Source organism: Gopherus evgoodei, chromosome 4 (assembly GCF_007399415.2).
Source record: "Gopherus evgoodei ecotype Sinaloan lineage chromosome 4, rGopEvg1_v1.p, whole genome shotgun sequence".
NCBI lineage: Eukaryota > Metazoa > Chordata > Testudines > Testudinidae > Gopherus > Gopherus evgoodei.
The window spans coordinates 76,394,202-76,415,236 of NC_044325.1; the positions used below are offsets into that span (position 1 = coordinate 76,394,202).

At 49.5% G+C, this 21,035-nt stretch overlaps 1 protein-coding gene across 1 annotated transcript in view; it reads left to right on the plus strand.

Moving 5' to 3' along the window:
• AMBRA1 (autophagy and beclin 1 regulator 1) overlaps positions 1-21,035 on the plus strand; it is a 218,233-nt gene that overhangs the window by 181,134 nt on the left and 16,064 nt on the right. The window contains 2 exon segments of the mRNA XM_030559918.1: positions 12,652-12,744; positions 14,630-14,823. Of these exon segments, the coding sequence (XP_030415778.1) occupies positions 12,652-12,744; positions 14,630-14,823 (287 nt within the window).

Here is a 21,035-nt window from a genome sequence, read left to right on the forward strand (position 1 = left end):
TGGAGTATCTGAGTGTTCTTCCAATATGCATTAAAGCGACGTGACTAACATCTGTGTCATCTTGTCCCCAGGGGGAGATTTACATACAGTGGAATCTCTTGTTTGGGTAGGATTCTGTTTTGTTTAATAGACATGTTGCTATGTATTTATGTTAAAGAAGGCAAGGTCAAAGAAGTGAATGAGAATGGATGTCTGCCCTCTGACCAGGAGCAGATTATCCATCAGTGCCAATAAACAGTTTCAGATCCATATTCTGGCTTGAATCCAGATTGTTCTGGGTTTAGAATATCAATTTGTTAGATGAGTGTGTAGTTGGCCTTTAGCTAGTTTCTCTGAGCTTGTTCAGGAGTGTGGGGTTTGACACTGATCAGTAGTTGGCTAGAACTGATATATCCAAGGTGGGTTTCTTCAGTGTTGAACTGTTATGTATTTGAAGGAGGAAAGAGAGAGTCCTTCTGACTGAAACAGCCAGTGCCTCAGAGGAGTGATGCCCGTTGCACATGATGCTTTTGCAAGCCTGGAAGGGCATGAGTGGGATTCACAGGATTTGGGACAGGACTTCTTCAGGGTGTTCAGAACTTGATGGTGAGTGAACGCAGTGAACTCTGGGAGTGGAGGCATGCTGGCAGTCAGTGGGTATAGGCAGAAAGGATCCATGTTTTTGAGAGAGCTTCCCAAAGATTTGTGATCTGTTCAGCGACGTAGGATGAGAGTTTTCCCTGCACTTGGTGCTCTGTTCTAGACACTCAGGATTGAAAAGTGGTTTATCATGCTGGATTGCTCCTGGAGGTGGGATTTGGCAGCTTCCGTGATGACTGATGGAAATGCTCTCTTTGCCTATAGTACTGCCTCAGCGTAGGCTTGGAGGAATTCATTGTTTCATCCTGTCTGTATCAGCCTTTGTTTACTGGCATCAGTACTTGGGTTTCCACCCCTCTCTCTTCATCCTGTGCAGAGTTTAGGAAACCAAGGAGAACTGTGGAAGTAATGGGAAGGAAGGACCCTTTGGGGGCCAGCCTATTAATGGCTGAGTCTAGTGAAAATGATACACTGGGACCTTGGTTCGTCATCGTTTGTTTGGAGCGCTGTTGTCCTTTGGAAGGCGTTTGGAATGTGTTGGAATCCATGAGTCTGCATGGTTGAATTGGGATTGTGGGTCTGTCTTGTTGCCTGAGAGCTGGAAGAACTTTGGCCATGGCCTTAATGAAGTGATGGCTTGGGTTGCAGTGTCCTCAGACTAGACAGACCAAAGATCAGGTCCAGGGTGTGACCAGCTGTATGGGTTTGACCAGAGATGACCTGTGAAAGTCCTACAGAGGCAAATGAGAAAATGAGTTTTTGAGCTTTTGTATCTGTGGCCTTGTTGGTGGGTGTTGAAATCTCCAAGGATGACAACCTCTCTCAAATGGGCTCCATTTTTTCCAAATGTTCTCTTACCTGTCTTTTGTCAAGAACACTTTTTAGACATTTTCTTGCTCCTAATTGGTTTAAACTTCCATTGATTTTTTTTTTTCAATGCAAATTTCAAAAAACAGTTCAGGATCTCAGCCACTTGACTCATCAGGGATGAAACTAATGATAATTTTAGAAAACCCCTTATTTTCCCCATTTGACAGCACTAACTCATTCTGCTTTGTTGCAGCATTCACCTTTTCCCTGCAAGCCTTAACTGACTGTCCTTGTTTGGTTGCTTCCTCAGCCATTTGCAGTACAGTTTTTTTATCTTCTAAACTTTGGTGCAGTCCATTATGGAGCCATCTTCCCTGTTCCTTACCTGCTGTTTTTTTGACAGAGGGATGGTAGTGGTTTGTCAAAGTGTTGTAGTGAGCTTGGGTAGATCCCACAATAGCCAAGGTTGAGTTCCTGCTTCTCTTTTACCTGCTCTCTCTTTCAATTGTTCATAACTTTCAGATATTCTTATGAATTGAAATGTTCCATGTTTGATCTCAATCCAAATATTAACTTTTATGGAAAGTAATTGGTGGAGCATTTTTTCCCCTCATTATTAGAACGGGAAAAAATGTATGCTGCTACTTCCCCCCCTCTCCCAATTCTCCGTATATTCCAGTTAGAAGAAGTTTATTTACTTAACTAATTTCAAAGCTGCTGAGACTAGAAATATATCAAACTTGGTTTGGTTTCTGGATCTCTCCGAGAATTCAGTCAAGCCAAGATTTTGATTCTGTAACTGGTGAATGTTTAAAATTTGGCAGCTTCATGCATGCCCACTAGAACGCTCTATCTGAAAGCTTTTTGTTATGCTTTCTAGCCTTAAATGTTCAGAACTTTAGAAGCAACTTCCTCCCAATTGAAGCCGTTTTCCCCATTTGTCTTGATTAATTCTCCATAAGATCTACAAAACAAGTCTACTTTGAACTGATTATACATTAATTGCTGCTAAACCATTGTGTTTAAAGTAGATTAAACAGTTTACTTGGCTCTAAGCCCTTATTTCAGTTTAAGATGTTTAATTTCGTAGAGGGTTTAAGCAGTTTGAACTGCCCTAAAGATTTTAAACATCTTAAGTAGTTTAAGCCACTCTAAGACCTGACAGGACATAAACATCTTATTAAGAGAACATAAGGGATCAAAGCAGCTTGAGCAGTGTTAGTCTTAAGTCCATGATCCAGTTGAAGCCACACTAAGTCCTTAGAGTGGTTTAAGCAGGGCCGGCTTTAGGAAGTGCGGGGCCCAATTCGAACATTTTCGGTGGGGCCCTGGCAGGGATGACTAAAAAAAAAAAAAAAAAAAATGTAAAAAAAGCCTTTCATTTCTTCCATGTATTATTTACTTTCCATAACTATATAAATAATACAATTGTATATTATGTACATTGCATCATATATGCTGTTGATTGCGTATTAATGACCACCATTTCACATGTGTGGGTCCCTGCCACTCCCTGCAGGTGTGCACATGTGTGGGTCCCAGCTGCTCCCTGCCCCCCTCATTGAAGCAGGTGTGCAGGGTTACTGCCCTGGGAACTGCAGGGCAGCAGTGGACATGGGGCTGACTGGAGGTAGGGTCTAGCTGCAGGCAGGGAAAGGGGTGCAGGGCTGGCTGGAGACGGGGGTGTCGGGTGGGCAGGCTTCAGGCAGGGCCGCAGGGGGGGTGCAGCAGGGGTTGTGAGGGCTGGAGACAGAGGAGTGCAGAACTGGCTGGCTTCAGGCAGGGGAGTGCAGCGGGGTTGGCTGGACATAGGGCAGGGGGATTGGGGCTGGGTGTGGGCAGGGTGTGCATGGCTGGTGCGGGCAGGGGTGTGTGGGGGCTGGCTGGCTTTGGGCAGGGCCACAGGGGTGTGTGGCAGGGGGTGGCTGGAGACAGGGCAGGGGGTTTGGCAGAGGCTGGCTGTGGGCACGGAGTGCAGAGCTGGCTGGGGGCAGGGCAGGGGGTGCAGCAGAGGCAGCTGGAGCCCCGGCCCTTTAAATGGCCACCAAGCCTCCCGCTATCCCAGGGCTCTGGGGGTTATTTAAAGGGCCCAGGGCTCCCCTGCTTATACCCTGCCCCAGACCTTTTAAATAGCGGCGAGAGCCCTGGAGAATACATGGGGGTGGCGGGGCTCCGGCAGCTATTTAAAGGACAGAGTGGCAGAGGCAGCTGGAGCCCCTGCCCTTTAAATAGCTCCCAGAGCGCCTCGCTATCCCAGGGCTATGGGGACTATTTAAAGGGCCCGGAGCTCCAACAGGGAGTGCGGGGCTGCTTGCCACTCTCCAGCCGCGGCTCCGGCCGGGAGAGCAGGGCTGCAAGGTGGCTTGCCGCACTCCGGCTGAGGCTCCAGCCGGGAGAGCGAGGAGACTTGCCACGCTTCGGCCGGGAGAGCGGGGCTGCTTGCTGCACTCCGGCCGGGGCTCCTGCCAGGAGAGTGGGGCTGCTTGCCGAGGCTCCAGCCGGGAGAGCGGGGCTGCAGGGCGGTTTGCCGCGCTCCGGCCAGGGCTCTGGCCAGGAGAGCGGGGCTGCAGGGTGGCTTGCCGCGCTCTGGCCGGGGCTCCGGCCGGGAGAGCGGGACTGCAGGGTGGCTTGCCGCGCTCCGGCCGGGAGAGCGGGGCTGCGGGGTGGCTTGCCGCGCTCCGGCCGGGAGAGCGGGGCTGCTTGCTGTGCTCCGGCCGGGGCTCTGGCTCTCGGCGCGGGGCCCGATTCCTGGGAATCAGTTGAATCAGCCTAAAGCCGGCCCTGGGTTTAAGCATTTTATTCTTCTTATGAAGCTTGATTTAAGGAGATCTCAAACCAAATAGGTTTAGTTCATGGAACTTACAAACTCCACATTGCAGATAGCTTCAATGGAGAGACCTTGTTAGTGGAGCGTATAAACTCCCTACCTTAAATAGCTTCACATTTTTGTGTAGGGGAGGTTTGGGGGTTGGTTTGCGGAAATTACCGTATATACTTGATCATAAGCCGGTTCGTTTATAAGCCAACACCCCCCCGCCCAAAAAATAGAAATGGAAAATTTTTATAACCCGTTCATAAGCCTACCCTATAATTCAGGAGTCAGCAAACTTTGGCTCCCAGGCCATCAGGATAAGCCACTGGTGAGCCGAGATGGTTTGTTTACCTCGAGCATCTGCAAGCATAGAGGTAAAACCGAAGTAAACAAAGTGTCCCGGCGCACCAGCTGCTTACCCTGACGGGCCAGGACAACAACTGGTGGGGAAATTTTTGGGGGGGTTGTAGCTGGGAGTCAGGGGAGTAACCCCTGTGACCACCCCCCCACATGACCTCATCCCTCGCCCGGGACCCTCCCACAGGGCTGGCTTTAGGAACTGCGGGGCCTGATTTGAATACCCGGGGACAGTCCAGGTCTTCGGCAGCACTTCGGCAGCAGGGGGTCCTTCACTCGCTCTGCCTCTTCCCTTCTGGCTCTGCTGCCTCTCCTTTCTCCCTCTGTTGGGGGGAGGGGCTGTGTCCCACCTCTCCCTCTCTATATCCATTCATAAGCCAACCCTCTTCTCTGGTGCTTCCCTCTTTTACTAAAAAAATATTTGGCTTAAGCATTATTTTGCATTTATCAACATGAAATTTCATCTGCCATTTTGTTGCCCCGTCACCCAGTTTTGTGAGATCCCTTTGTAGCTCTTCGCTGTCTGCTTTGGACTTAACTATCTTGAATAATTTTGTATCATCTGCAAACTTTCCCACCTCACTTTTTACCCCCTTTCCCAGGTCCCAATACAGATCCCTGGGGGACACCACTATTTACCTCTGTCCATTCTGAAAACTGACCATTTATTCCTACCTATTGTTTCTTGTCTTTTAACTGATCCATGAGAGGACCTTACCTCTTACCCTATGACTGCTTACTTTGCTTAAGAGCCTTTGGTGAAGGACCTTGGATTTCTCTTTTTCTCTGCACGGTGATCCATCTCCTGCACAGGAAGTTAAATTGTATTGAAATCAGGACTGTAGATGCTAGTATTTCCCTATCTGGGCAGCTGCTGAGAGATCCAAACCTCTCACGTACATAAATCTGTACTGTCCAGCTATTCATAGGAACAAGCACTATGATTACTACACTGAAATTAGGTCCCTTACTCATCCTCTCTGTGGGCAGGAGATAAAAGCTGATTGTGTGGAGTACAGCTGGGAGCTGGGGGAAGCTTTGTGTGGGGTACCAGGGAGGCAGGTCCTGGTGTTTCAGCCTTTCCAAACAAGAACAATATCCTGATTGACTGGTGCACTTTCACTTGGTTGTTCATTCCCTCACCCTAGCAGGAAGAGGGGAGAAGGTGTTTTTTGTCATGGAAAATGCAAACTGTTTAATATATTAACCTTAAAATTTACAGAATGACCCACAATGACGACAGAATTGACTTTATGGTGGATTTCTGAAACTGGCTTAAAAATTGATATTCTTGAAGCAAGAGAGGAGCTTTTGCAGTGTGAAAGCCGGCTGTTTCACCCAGCCCTGTTCTGTATGGATTGGGTCTGCTGCTAGTTCACCTCATGTTGAGTCTTTTCAGATCTCACAAGCCAAGTAGCTTCAGACTAGGTTGGTATTCAGATGAGGAGACCTCCTAGAGCAGGGGGGTCAAACTTTTTGGCCTGAGGGCTGCATCGGGTTTCTGAAATTGTATGGAGGGCTGGTTAGGGAAGGCTGTGCCTCCCCAAACAGCTGTGCATGGCCTGGCCCCCTATCTGACCCCCCCTGAAGGCCCCCATGGGACTCCTGCCCCATCCAACGCCCCTGCTCTCTGTCCCCTGACCGCCCCCAGAACTTCCACTCCTGACTGCCCCCGACTGCTCCCCCCGGACCCCTGCCCCCATTCAACCCTCCTGTTCCCCAATCCCTATTCACACACCCCCACCACCACCACCCCGAACTCCCCTGCCCTCTATCCCAACCCCCCTTGCTCCCTGCCCCCTTACACACTCCCTGGAGCACTGGTGGCTGGCAGCGCAGCTGCACCAGGACAGGCAGCCAGGCAGCACAGATAACCAGGTCAGGCCACAGCTCTGTAGCTGTGCGACCCGCCAAGAGCTCACAGCCCCGCCACCCAAAGCATTGTGCCAGTGGCGCAGTGAGCTGAGGCTGCAGGGGAGGGAGAACAGCAGGGGAGGGGCTGGGGGTGAGCCTCCCAGGCCAGGAGCTCAAGGGCTGGGCAGGACAGTCCTGTGGGCTGAATGTGGCCCGCGGGCTGTCGTTTGCCCACCTCTGTCCTAGAGGCTGCAGGAAGTGGTAGTGGTGACCCTGAATCAACTGAACACAGTGCCCCAACTCTGTTCCATGGAGTACTGTACTGTGGTTGTTCTGGGTTGTAGTAAGGTGTGAGGTTATCCCTGACCATTGCTTGTATTTCACTTTAAGGGGTTTGGGATTGTTTGAAATGAAAGACATATAAGCGTTATCTTGATAAGCATTATTTCCATGTCCCATAAGCTGAGCTGTTTGAAACATGATCCCCCTTGCCAGGCAAGCTCAGCCCATTGCAAGATAAAAGCCTCTTCATAATGGCTTCTGCCACCACACTGATTGGCTTCACTGCGCCTAGCAAGACTTTAGCATTGTTGGCCTAGTCCCACTTCCCTACTGATCTCCGTCTATGAGTATATGCCTGCTGGAAGTTTTCATCCCTGATGACCTCACTATGGGATTGATGTTGGACTTGCCCTGGGGCAGCTCTCTTGGTAAATTCTTTTTAAGACAAAGAGCTCAGTCTATTCAGTTTAACGTTTAAAGGGAGGCTTGATCACAGTCTGTGAGTACCTGCATGGGGAACAAGTATTTGATAATGGACTCTTCAGTCTAGTGGAGAAGTGTATAACATGATCCAATGGCTGGAAGTCGAAGCTAGATACATTCAGACTGGAAATAAGGTGTACATTTTTAACAGTGAGGGCAATTAACCACTGGAACAATTTACTGAGGGTTGTGGTGGATTCTCTATCACTGGATTTTTTAAAATCAAGACTGGATTTTTTTTAAAAGCTCTGCTCTGGATACTAAGTTGGGGAAGTTCCATGGCCTTTGCTGTACAGCACAGACTAGATGATCACAATGGTCCCTTCTGGCCTAGGAAACTACGAATGGTGAGTGTTCAGTTTTCCCCTTATGGATGGCAAAATCAATCAAGCACATCTGTGAACAGGAGCCCCCGTTTCTTCTCTCCCACTGGGCTCACATGCAATGTAGGTCGTGCTCCCAGACTGAGGGGCAAGACTACTTAGGTTGTTTCTGCTTGGTTTTTGAAGGCCCTACTCCCAGCCCTTGTACAACTGTATAACACAGCATGGGGCAGGTACCCTGTTGGGGCAGCCAGTCTGTGACCAGCTCTGCATTCAGCAAAGCTGATGGGGATTTCCAGGGAGGGCGTAAGGAGTTTGTTTGACAGCCATAAAAAGGAAGAAAAATAAGAACTTAGCAGCAGCATGGAGAATTGGAATTTCTCACTCTGAGGCCCTGGGCAGTGAATGCCCTCCTTACTGCAGTTGCATCCAAGAGACATCCAGTGCTGTTCCGAGGAAAGATGCCACCTCAAGCCTCAGAAGATGTTGTTTCCAGCATTTCTGTGCCTAGTTCTTGCTAGGACAAAAGTTAGGTATTCCCATTACCTGAACACTATTCCTCCCTCCAGTACAGTACTAGTTCTTCTTCGAGTGATTGTGGATGTGAGCAACACATCTCGAAGAACAACAGTTACAAAGGTGAGTAACCGTCTTTTCTGCGTCTCTCAACTGAATAGTCAGACTTTGATGACATCCACTGGAACTGGGAAACCCATTGTGCAAGACTGACTGACTGTTTCAAGTTAACAATGTTCTGTAATGCAAGATGTAGAAATGAAGTTTTAGGCCTCATCTACACAAGAAAGGTGCACTGTTTTTTTTTTTAACTGATTTAGTTAAACTGGTACAAGCCCCTGTGGACAATCTGATGTTGGTTCAAGACTGGCTTTTTCTGGTTTGTCTTAAACCAATTCTTAAATCATCATAAGCAAAACCAAAATAAACTTGGTTTAAACCGAACAAAATGTTCACACAGGGGGTTGTGCTAGTTTGACTAAACTGGTTTAAAAATTGCACCTTATTTAACCAATGCAAGTTTCTCATGCAGACAAAGACTTAATAATAGGAGGCTTCAGTATAGCAGCATCTCTGTGATTACATCTTAGGGTATGGCTACACTGCACAGTTAACCTGGTTTTTAGCTCCACACACCCTCCTCTCATCCCCCTAACCATGCACACAGAACACCCTCTGGTGCAGGTCCAAAGATGCTTTCATGCTAGGCTAGCTTACTCGCTTGGGATGGGCGTTAAAACCCAGGTTTTGCTTCAACTCTGGCTTGAACCCATCTGTTTTGTGACTAAATCACTCAAGTGCTGACAGTTATCTAGTGCCCTTCCTGTATTCCCCTCAAAGGACAGACCTGTTCTCCCATAATTTTCTGGGAAAGAATCCTAGAGCCTCTCCTCAAAAGATCATGGGATATACCCCTAGACATGCATGACGTGCAGAACTAGCGAGGACACATGAACGCTGGTAAGGCTTTACTTTGGAGATGCTCACACCTGGGCTAGGCTAATCTGGGTGCCAATCACCTGGGTTACCTATGCAATGAAACATAGCCTAAAATGGTAAGGGTGAGACAGGCAGCCCTTTTGTGTGAGAATGGTAGTACCCACAATTGTGCCATTTTCCTGTACCTGAACCAGGATATCTCAAGTTCCCACAAAGATCCCAGTGTGCCTTTCCCTGTTTGAGATCTGGAGACCACTTGGGCTTGAGATTGAGTCCACAAAGGCTGGAGGATTATTTTGTTGTTGTTTTTTCCCAGTAATCTAGCACCATACTTTTTATAGCATGTTAGAGGGAGAGCAGTCAGTCCCTGCCCTGATGAGTGTATACTGTCTCCGACAGGCAAAGAAAGAGGGTAGGGAAGGGCATGGCGAAGGATGGAATAAAGATTGTATCATATGACTCCAGCATCCTGACACTTTTTTAAAAGGTTGGGGTAAGGAAGAGTAGCTAGCCTAGGGAGGGCAAAAGAAGGACAGTTAGGATGCTTGGCACATTGGCTTTGAGTGGGTGGATGGCACTTGCCATTCACCTGGCCTCCCGTTGAGCACTCTAAATGAAAACCTAGCAACCAGGTCAGAGTAGGTCCTGAGTGAAGAGGGAAGAGGGCATCCCACTTCCACAGATAATGAAATCAAACAGACTCTGCTTTGTCCTGTCTGTCAGAATTCCCAGAGCCAGTGGTGGAGGTAAGCAGCTGATGCTTCCAACAGGCTCCTCTCCCAGGGGAATGAAAGCAAAAGGCCGCAGCCCTTGGTCAGCTAATGGATGGTTAATAGGAGCATGGCAGCAGAGCTTAGTTGATTAATGCTACCATTTAAGACCTGAATATGAAGTAATGTATTAAATGGCTATTGATTTCCCTGCCCAGGGAAAGGGGCAAGCTGACAGCATGGAGTTAGAATGGACCTTCCTATCCAACAAATGGGGAGTAGCAGCAAGAACTCCGGCTAAAGGGCAGGGGTGGGAGTGAGAGTTGTAATCCTGTTTTCTCTGAAATGTGCAGGGCAGGCAACCTGGCTATATTGTTGCTCTGATAGCAGCAAGCTGGATTAGACTCCTCCCCAAGAAGGGAGCATGCAGGGGGCAGGGAGCCAATGAACAGCTGGTGTGGGGAGTGGAGCATGTGGGGTGTTCACCTTCTCAGAACTGAAATTTTATATCTCCAATTGTTTGAAGATGATAGCAGCAGTTGGCATGCATCCCTAATGAAGAGTAGCAGCAGCATGGGCTGCTGTGGGGACTGTGTGCTCTTGGGGGCAGAGGGAGCTTCAGAGGACAGGGTGAGAGTTTGGGCTCAGCGTAGCTCTGATGGCCAGTAGTCTCAAATGCCAAAGCAGCTAGGCACTTTTGGGAGGATTTCACTGCGAGATCTGAACGACTTTCATTCCCAGGGAATGTGGCTGCCTTGTAGGCTTAGTTGTCAAGTTTTGCTGTCTCAGTGTATCAGGCAGAACGTTGGGGAGGATTGGGGAGTTTCTAGTGATGGGTGGCCATCTGTCAATAAATTCTGAAGAGTTTGTAAATAGTTGGCTCCTTGGCAGCTGCTTTCACATGGGTATAATGCTGTCGGACTAGCTCAGTGAAAAATGTGATGACAGATCATGTTCTGCAGACTCTGTGCATGTTTTCTTCTCTTTGGCTTTTGCATTTGCACCGGAACTAGAGCCATTTATGTTTTGCTGGTCCTGGTCCTCCAACACGCACAGCTCTGCAATAATTCTCAATCCTCTCCTGCAGCCATCCTGCTGATGCACCTCACTCCTGACCCACGGCCCTCCTCACTAATCCAGTACTGAGCCAGTGCTATCACAATTACTCTGTCACTGCACTTGAGAACTAATTGGTTATATATCATTTATCCTGGGCCTTTCCCTGACTAGACTTTCCCATGGCCTGGACAAACATCTGCTCTGGACTAGATTGAGACTGTTTGTTTCTGATGTGATCTATATTAAATGTGAACCCAGGTCTGCAGATGTAATTCTGTTTCTTTCCTCTTCCTTAGACCCCTAGTGTTAACAAGCTGGATTCTCCTGCTGTGCAGTGATCATCTCCTCTGTGTTTTAGGATAGCCTGGCACCTCCTGGCCCTTTGCTTCGTGTGTCACTATATCTTTGTATTTGCATTGCCTGTTCCTTTAAGAAGCCCTTTGGCCCTTATTCTGCTCACCATGCTCCACACGCTCTTCTGTGCAACTTGCTGACTGAGCCTGGCTGCCTCTCAGAGCTCTGGGGAACTGTGCATTTCCCAGCTGTATGCTTCCCTTCATGGGATGTGGGAGGCTCAACTGCTCCCTGCTTCTGCAGCACGTATTCTAGGGTGACTGGAACACATGTGCATTCATATCTTTTGAGATATTTTTCTCACTTTGTACCCAGTATCTGCAGGACAGGAGCAGCACCTGAGGCCTCTTCCCTAAGTCTGCTAACTGGACTAACAATAGCAGCATTTTGTGACCTTAGACATACCAGGCTTTCAGCAACCAAGCAATGTGACTGCTGAAATCCCTGGAAGGCACCAGTGCCGTACACTGCATGCCAGAGCTCCTGATGAAGGACCCACTTGCTCTGCTCCAGACCCTGAGTGACTAGTGGAGCAGCGTGGATGATGCACAGGCACATCCCTTCCTGCATCTTCTTGTGCCCCTAGACATGACAAAGTCCTATTAGGTCCTTTCTAGTCTGTGCCCTTGGGCCAGGGCTGTTCTGTATCAAACCTATTCTGTGGGTAGGGCCAAGTTACATTTGTGGTCGAAGAACCTGAGCTACATCCATCCTTATTCCACAGAAGACCTGTCAGTGCCAGCGAGATGTTTGCACTGAGATTTACGAGTAGAAGGAAAGACCCTTGTATAGTACCTCGATGTTTAGTATTGAGTAATTGTTAGCATGCTCAGTGGGGTAAAATGCTGCCAGATGCCTTGCCTTTTAGACAAGTGCTTTTTCTGCCTTTTGTGTACTTGCCCACTTGGATGTATAGTTACCTGACTTACGAATGCAATTGTGATAAATGCATGTGCAGCTGCATGCCTGCGACGTGGTCTTTCAGAATTAACACACCACCGAAATAAAGGGAGCAGTTCACTACTCTCTTGCTCAGGATACATCTGTGCTGCAGCTGAAGGTGTAATTTCCAGCTCGGATAGATGTATATGCACTAGCTTAGGTCGAGCTAGTGCACCAAAAGTAGCAGTGTAGGCGTGGCAGCCCAGGCGGAGGGCTGGCCGTCAGAGTCTCTGACAGGACTTATACAGACAGCTAGCCCATGCCTGCACTACTATTTTTAGTGAACTTGCTCAATCAAAATTAGTGTGTGAACATCTGCCTGAGCTGAAAATTACACCTTCAGCTCAGAGTGCAGAGATGCTCTAAGACCGCACTCCATCATTGGTAGACTGTGTAGCAATAAGCCCTAGAAATGTTCGTTTAAATTGGGCAGGATCTGAGCCTGTCCTGGAGGCCCACTGAAGACCTGTGCACCAGGCGTAGACACCCTTATTGCAGATGGTTATGACTGCTCAGCCAAGCTGGATGGGCAGATTAGACAAGTGCTGAGTATTGTCATGCAGGGCAGCCAGTAGGGGGCTTGCATAGAACAATCTCCCCTTCTAATGTTTTCCCCCTTTTGGCATTTCAGGGCATTAAACTCTGGAGTTGAGTATTACTGGGACCAGCTGAATGAGACTGTTTTCACGGTGCATTCCAGCAACAGGAGCACGGAGCGGCCTGGGTGAGTCTCAGGAGGAAAGAGGAGGGTTAGAGGCAGCTAATCAGAGTGCTCCCTGTCTTGGTTCTTCCTGTTGGGTTTACTACAGCTGACAGTGCTGCATGCCCATACATCCCTCCAGTCTCCCATCCTACTGGCATCATCAGGTACACAACTTCTCTCTTGGTACTGCCCAGCCAATGCCAGCTGACACACCACTGGCAATAATATTTGGTCCCCAGAGGGGCAGACCACGATACTGAAGTACATCTCTCACCTCTGGCCTCGCCTGCCATCAGTAGCACACTTAGGCAAACTGCTGGGGAGCCATGTGTGGCTCAGAGTATGAAAAGTGCTGCGTAAAGTCAATGGCACTGGGGAAGGTACCCGGAGAATAATCGGTCAGCTACAGGCAAAGGCAAATCCATTAAACAGCTCCAGTGACCAGGAATCGAAGGGTAGTGCTAATGACTTTAATCCCTGAATTCTTGGTCACAGGACAGTTGTTCCTTTATAACAAATTCTAAAAGCAGAGCTAGATTCCCCCAAAATCCCGAAGGGTTTTTCATAGACAGCCAGGATCAATGGGGAATCCCAGTCCCCTCTGTCCAGCGATGCACACAGTACCCTAAACGTGGGAATGGAGTCCCCTCTAGCTTCCTGCCCCAGCGATGGGCACTCCCTCCCCAGGCTATCCATCTGATACCTGAACTCCAGAATCCCAAGGAAATTGGAGCTCAGAGTATGGTTCTGTCCAAGCTCTCCCATCTCTCCCCCAAGCAGTCCTAAGTTCCCAGTCAGACTGCAGGGTGGGAGAAGAGAGATGCTGTCCCTTTTCTGTAGGGTGAAAAGAACAGGAGTACTTGTGGCACCTTAGAGACATAAGCTTTTGTGGGCTACAGCCCACTTCATCGGATGCATAGGGTTGTCGTCCTCTCCAGCTAGGTGGAGCTCTTTCCCCTCCTTAGTCATCAGATCTCTCTCCTTGTGTCTTAGTCTTGCAGGAGTGTGATGTGCTGGGGAGCAAAATCCGGACTTCCCCTTTCTCTCTCCATTTGGTGTGGAGGCAGGACAGCTTTGAGAAACCTCTGATTCCTGTTGGAGGGCTGGGGAGCTGGGTGGGTTCAGACCATCAAAAGATTACAGAGCATTAAACAGAAGAATATGATCCATGGGATGAGGTGATCTCTTGCAGCCCCTTCAGCACTTGCAGGACAGGCAGCCAGAGGCCAGTGCAGAGAAAAGTCCCTTTTCACTATAAACACTCCCACCTGGGAAGCTCCTACATATCAACTACTTGTTTCTGAAAATAAAATAACAAGCCTCATGTCCAGTCCTGCTGGACAGAGGAGAAGGCTGAAACACATGCTAGAGGGGAGCTAATGTGTGGTGCTGACAAACCAAGAGGATAATGCGAGGGACGCGATGCAGATCATACACTCAGGAGCAGCAACCCTGCTTTGCTAAATCGCCCTTGAACCCAGACCCATCTCCTGAGCTAGAGAAGCGTTCCATAAATGTATGTTCCTGAGCTGCTCAGTCTAGTAACTCCGAAGGCCTAAAGTTTGTTATGCTGACTTAGTGGCATTGCTGGTATGTTCGTGCCTCTCAAACAGCCATGCAGCCTATGGGCAGTAGCATTGGGTAAAGGACCCTATGACAAGGCCCCAGTGTGATTTAAACATCAAGCAGAAGGTCCTGTGAGCAGCAAACCAAGGAGGGAGATGGCATTCATAGCATGATATAAGTGCCATTCCTCTGCCTGCAAAGCAGTTGTATTAGACTATCAGGTGCCTGGTTGGGATGGAGAGAGGAGAGTGAGTTGGATGCTGTTGTGTTCCTAGGGACATGGGAGGCTGAGCTGTCAGGCCCCCCCTGGCTCCTGGTTTATTTGTTTCTCTCTATTCAGAACAAGCAGAGCCACATGGAGGACGGACAGAGACATGGGCCTAATGAATGCCATAGGCCTGCAGCCCAGGAACCCTACCACCTCGGTGACATCACAGGGTACTCAGACCCTGGCTCCTCTGCTGCAGAATGCAGAGACTCAGACAGAGCGAGAGGTACAGGAGCCAGGTGCTGCCACCTCAGGAACTGGAGAAGGTAGGAGCTTGGGCAGTATCCTCTCTTTGACAGAGCTACCTTGTGTTTGCCAGCTGCGTGGAAGGGAGTTCATATGCACAGTGTTCTGGTGACCCGTGAACCACCTGTGATGTCAATATTCCAGCATCTATCTGCAAATAGGCATCACCAGCCTCTGAGTTATCCTCTGCAGTGGGGCCAGGTTATAAGGTTCTCATTCCCTTATAACCTTCATTTCTGTTGAGGGTTACTCTGCCTAGCTGAGCACAGCATTTTCCCTCTTCCTGGCCCTCACTTGTCAGCTCTATGCAATAGCTATGGCCTCTGCTTCAAAGTTCAGAAAGAAGCTTTTTCTAGAACATGGTTGCTCGTAAATAAGATCCTCATGGTGCTGCTTGTGCAGACATCTCCCTTCTCCCTTCCCAGAATGAGAGACTGGACAGTGCAAAGATTTTTTCATTCTTCTCTCCCCTGCCTGAGTCTAACTAGACTCCCTCTTACCCCAGTCTTCAAAAGCTGATTATACTTTCTGATGTCATCCTGTTGCCAGGGCCGGATGCTGCAAACCCTCTTCTGCCATTGTATGATCACAGTTCCAAAAGTGGGCTTGTGTATCTGCCTTGGTTTGGGTTGTGCCGGGGCTGTCGTTGCATTAACTCATCAGTGAGATCCCAGCTGAACTGCTCAGGGACATCTCTGCCACTTCTCAGATTAGGGGGAGATGTGTTGGAGTGTGCGACAAAGCCAGGGATGGAAGCTTCCAAAGTGCAGTTCCCCCATGATGAAGAACATGCCTTAGAGCTCTTTCAAGCACCTGAAGTGTCAGGGCCAGCTTACCTGTTCCCAGCTTGTAGTTTGGGAACTCTGGCTTGAGTGTAGCCCCTATAAGGAAAGTGGCAGTGTGATTCAGAGGAGGTGATTCTGAGTGCATTTTTGTTGATGATGAAGTCTGGGCTATAGGAACAAGCTGTGTGAATGCTGGGGGACCCTGTGGGGAGGGGCATTTTATTGTGAGACCTGTTTATTCTGCAGCTGAGCTAACTGCCTATTCTGTGGCCTGTACTGTAGCCAGCGGTCAGTGTGTGATACACAGATTTGCACTACCCTGGTCCTGACATTTCAGTTCACAATCAATTAAGTGGGAAATGCCCTCCTGATCTGAGAGTGGCTTCCAGGCGACCTGTCTCAGTGGGATAAGAGTTAACCTCTTGGGCAGCTTAGTACAGTTGAGGGCATGTGAACCATGCTGGAAGCTACATGGGCTGGGCTGATGCCAAATTCATGAGAAGGATAATCTTGTTCCCTTTGGTGTACCTGGCGTGGTGCCTGAGAAGAGCAAGTGGAGGGAAAACTACTGCTACACAGAAAAGTAAAGATTGTTGGATGAGCAGGCTGCGGGACCCTCAGCACCTCAACATAGTAACTGGAGCTCTGGGGCTGGTTTGAGTGTCACTTATCCTTGTTTCTCCATGAAACCAGTGTATTTCTCCAGCCCTCCTCTCCCCTGCTACTCTTCCAGCTGAGGGCTTGATTTTGTTTCAATTTTTAAATAACTTTTCAGTCTCCAGACACAGGGACTGGTTTGTGACCAGTCCCTAACCAGTCTGGGAAAAGATTCTCTTCACTAGAGTCTTGGGCGCTAGAGACTGGACATACTGGAGAAGTCAGACATGCTAAGCTGGCTCAGTGGGGAGCATTGGAAAAGAACGCTGAGGTGGTGTTTGCAGGAGAGAGCTCACCATAGATAGATATGTCTCTGTGCATGGGAGAGGAGGCAATTGAAGAGGAGGGTTCTGGGAGTCACGTCCTCTCACCAGTTGTTCAGGCTGTCTATTTGCAGGTCCCTGTCAGGTGGACAGGTTGGTTATAAGAGTCCAGTTAGAAATTCTCACATACTTTCATGTACACAAGCACCTGGGGCAGGCACAGTTCATCAATAAACTTGAAATAATGGCTGTGCTGAAAGCCTGAGCCTGTGAAATCTCCTCTTGTTCATGTGGCGGCCCCATCTTGCAATGCCAGCTCTCAGGGTACCACAAATCTGGCACTTTGAGAAGAGAGGAGAGCGTGAAAAATGCTTCCTGCTGTTCCCTCTGCCTTTTGCGGGCTAGCAGCATGGCTTCGTGGGCTTTAATGCCGGCTCAGCCACTGGCTTACCTTGGGCAAATCACTTCACCTGCAAAATGAACTAACTGCCCTACCTGCCAATGGGATTCTGAGGGAATAAATTCATTGTTTGTAGCTTGGAAGGAGGCACTAGAGATGGACAGAGTATTATTATTCTGCAGTGGATCTTATTGATTCATTGCTTCTGCCCATCAGCAGATGCTTACCAAGGCCCAAGAGCAGCTCAGAACATTGGAGCTCCTTAACTATAAACCAATCAGAGCAAACGGCCCCCAAAAGCTAAATTCAGTGGCAGAGGGCTGTTGCAAGGAGGCCCATTCCTTTCCCAGTCACTTGTGGCCCAGCCTCCTCTGAAGTGAGAAGGATGGTTTGGATAGACTGGCACCTTGGCTCCTCTGTGACTGGCATCCCAATCAGTTAGCACTGTCACATTCTGGGGTGCAATCCAAACCAGTGTCACTGCCTGCCCTGTAACCCTGAGGGCCTCTCAGTGTCTGCTGCTGTAGCTCTCGTGACTGGGTGCTTCTGGCCAGCATACACACATGTTCAGAATGTCTGTGTTAAGCCGCCCTGGGTCAGTGCTCTGATTCTAGCAGCCTCCATGTTACACCTCTGACATACTTTTTGGCATCCACCAGCCTTTGTTACACATGGCAAGATGACCCAGTCCCAGATTTTCCCCAAATCCTATGCTCCGCATTTCCCCAAATCCTGTGCTCCACATGTAATACCTCTCCTGAGAGGTATTAAGATTTGTTTGTTCCTTTAAAGATACAGTACCCAGCAGCTTGTCAGATTAACTGAAGTTAACATTGACTTTAAGTCAAACACAGCACAGGTTTAAACTTAAAAGTAAAACAAGTTTATTAACAAAGGTGATAGGATTTGGAAATGTTTACAAACAAACAAAAGTAAAAATGCTTTCTAGAGACTAAGGCTTAACAAAACAAGCTACAACCTTTGTTTAAGGTAAGATTCTGTCACACTGCCTTCAGGCAAGATGGCTGACCAACTCCTCTGGTCAGCATCTCCCACAAAGTCTGAAGTGTTCAGTCCCTCTGTCTTAGGTGAAAGATCACTTGGGGTTCTTTGCCCCACTCTTTATAGTCCAGTAAACCTTTTAAATGGATTCTTCTGAAGGTTACCCCCGCTCCCCAAAGTAAAGGTCATTCAAGCTGTGAGGAAGGTGATAAGGAATTTTCATGCTGGTTTCTTCCCCTGCTGGTGTTTGCTAAAATGCAGATTGATCTGTTCCTGCTGTTTCCTCCCCCTGCATGATGCTGAATATTATCTTTTCCCCTTGTTGGCTTGATGATCCTATTTACCTTCTATATAAATTGCAGTGTTATTGCCTCTAAATGTATCTTGGAGGTACCTTTTAGGTGGCAGTACCTTTGTTTAGGGTGGGGTAATGTTAGCTCTGCCTGGTACACACTGTGTTTTGTAATTTTGAAATTTGTCCTCGGTACATACCTGCAATAATATTAATGATCAGTATGATACTCGCTTTCTATTGACATCTTCCATGATACACAGAGGTTATGACATTAGTGAATTGGGATACATTCACCTGATCAGCCAGCTGAAACTCATTACCAGATACCAGTGAGCCCCTTTCCGTCTGGCACTGGGGTGATGCTAGAGTCACAGGGTTTGGCTAGAGTCACAGGGTCCTTTGGCTCCTCTGTAACTGGCACCCCAGCCAATTAGCCAGCACAATTACACCATCACTGGCCTGCTCCTTCCAAAAACCAGTTAGCACTTTGCTCTAACATAGCCTGAGCCACTGGTAACCTCTGGAGTCTGCTCAGTGATTGTGTGAAATCAGCTGTTTTGTTGGTAACGTTCCTTCCTTGATTTTACTTGTACTGTCCAGGATTTCAAACAGTCTGTTTGTCCACAGTAAGCAGAGATCATTGCTAGGTTGTTTGTAGCCGCCCTTGGCAGCAGATTCAGACGTAGGTAAGGCTGTGTTTTCTCTAAGCGGAAGCATTGTCACGGAGTCACTGGGCGATGCTCTAGAACTGCTCCCCACCAAGCCAGTTAGGACTTTGGGGAGCCTCCTCTCCCTTGGAGCAGACTTGTTCAGGGCAAGAAGCTCACACAGCTTCACCTCCTGGGTCTCTCCTTGGAGCATTCAGCATCCTCTGCCCCTCCGTGCGTTTCCCACAGCGAGTCCACCCCAGCGGGGTCCTGGGGAAGCCACAGGGTCCTGCACCCTCACTTTGCAGTCAGACATGACTCAGCCAGCCAGTAAAACAGAGGTTTATTCGATGACAGGAACAGGGTCTAAAACAGAGCTTGTAGATACAGCGAACCGGACCCCTCAGCCGGGTCCATTCTGGGGGACAGTGAGCCAGACCCCTCACATCTGCCCTTCACTCCTCGACCCCCACCAGCTCCAGACTAACAACCCCTCCCAGCCCCTCCTTTCTGCTCAGCTCCTTTCCTGGGCCAGGAGGTCACCTGATCCCTTTGTCTCCAACACCTTCAGCTGGCACCTTTGCAGGGTAGGGGCCCAGGCCATCAGTTGCTAGGAGACAGAGGGTCAGGCATTTAGGTGCACTGGCCCTTTGCTCTGCCAGATTCTTAAGAACTGCCTAGAGGACACTGAGGCACCAACACAGTATTCACAGAAAACATTAAGAACATTCCCAGTTCGTCACATCGCTCCTCCCCTTCGAGACTGAACTGAGCGAGGTCACTTTAGCCAGTGACCTGGGGAAGTTCGAACCAACCAACTTTCCCATGGATGCCCCAGCATCTCTCCCATTCCTCGGTATGAGTTACACCAGGACAGTCCAGTCTCACGCCCTCCCTTAGGTCGGGTGTGCTTGATGGCACTTGCAGGCCGCATGTGGGAAGGTTTATGCAGCCCACACCCTTTGCCACCCCAGTACCCCTGGAGTTCAAGCTGGGATTGGGTCTTTTCCCAGCCCTCTGGTCTGTGATTCGGGCTCCCTTGGTTAAGAGCCCTCAGCTTGGCCTTGGCCAGCTTTGGGCTTGGGCCGCCGCTCCACACCTTGTGGCCCAGATAAAACACCTCTGCCGTCCCCACCTTACACTCTCCAGCTTTTACTGTCAGTCCCACCTCCTTGAGGCAGCCCAGCCCTCTCTTCACTTGGGACACCTGTTCCTCCCAGGTCTGGCTAAAGATGCACGTTATCAGTGTCTGCCAGGGCCAAGTTCTCCATCCCCCTCAGCTTGTCTGGAATCTCCCCAGGCCTAGGCATGGGGTCGGCATCGGACGCTGTGATGGCTTTAAGCTTCTGATAGGATGATCTGGTTTTATGGGGGCTATCTCCCTTGGGGATCAGCCCCACGGGTGAGGCCCATGGGCTGTAAAACGGCTGGATCACATCTAAAGCCAGCAGGTCCTTGACCTCTCTCTCCAGGTTCTGGGCTGCTTTCCCAGTGACTCTGAATGGGTAACACCTGATGGGGAGATTGGCTCCCACCTCAGGGAAGAGATCCCCCAGGGGGTCTTCCCTCTTCTTCTCCCAATCCTTCCTTTCTGGGTCCAGGGGTCCCCTCACTCTCCTCCCATCCAGCAGCTCGAACTGGAAGAACCCTGTGGATTCCTGGGGCACCAACAGCTGCCTCCCGATTCCCCCCAGTTCTATTTCCCCTTGGGGAGCCCATTCCCGGTACAGGAATCCCTTCTCCTGCAGGACTCTGTCCCTGCAGCCTTCCCCAAGGGGGTTTGCAACGCTGTGACCAGCAAGTTCCCTCAGCTTCTCCAAGGAGGGATCCCTCTGCAGCTCAGTCTGGAATTCAGCTGCTGGGGCAGGGAGTGGGACCTGCTCCCTCTCGCTGGCTGGGCCTGGGGTCACAGCCCCCCTGAGCCCTGTCCCTGGTAGCTCCCTCCCTGCTGTGTAATCACTTCCCAGCAGCACGTCTGGACCAGGCAAACCTGTTTGGCAGCTGACCTGCCCTGCCTGGGTGTCCCCCCACTCAGCTGGGGTCTCAGCTCCCCCCATGCTCAGCGCTGCCCTTGCTGTCCTAGTGGGGGCAGGCAGCGAGCTCTCTGCTCTGGTCACAGCATCAGAGCCAGCATGAGCCCCGTCTCCGGTGTGCAGGGGGGCGGGGAGCATCTCTCCCTCCCA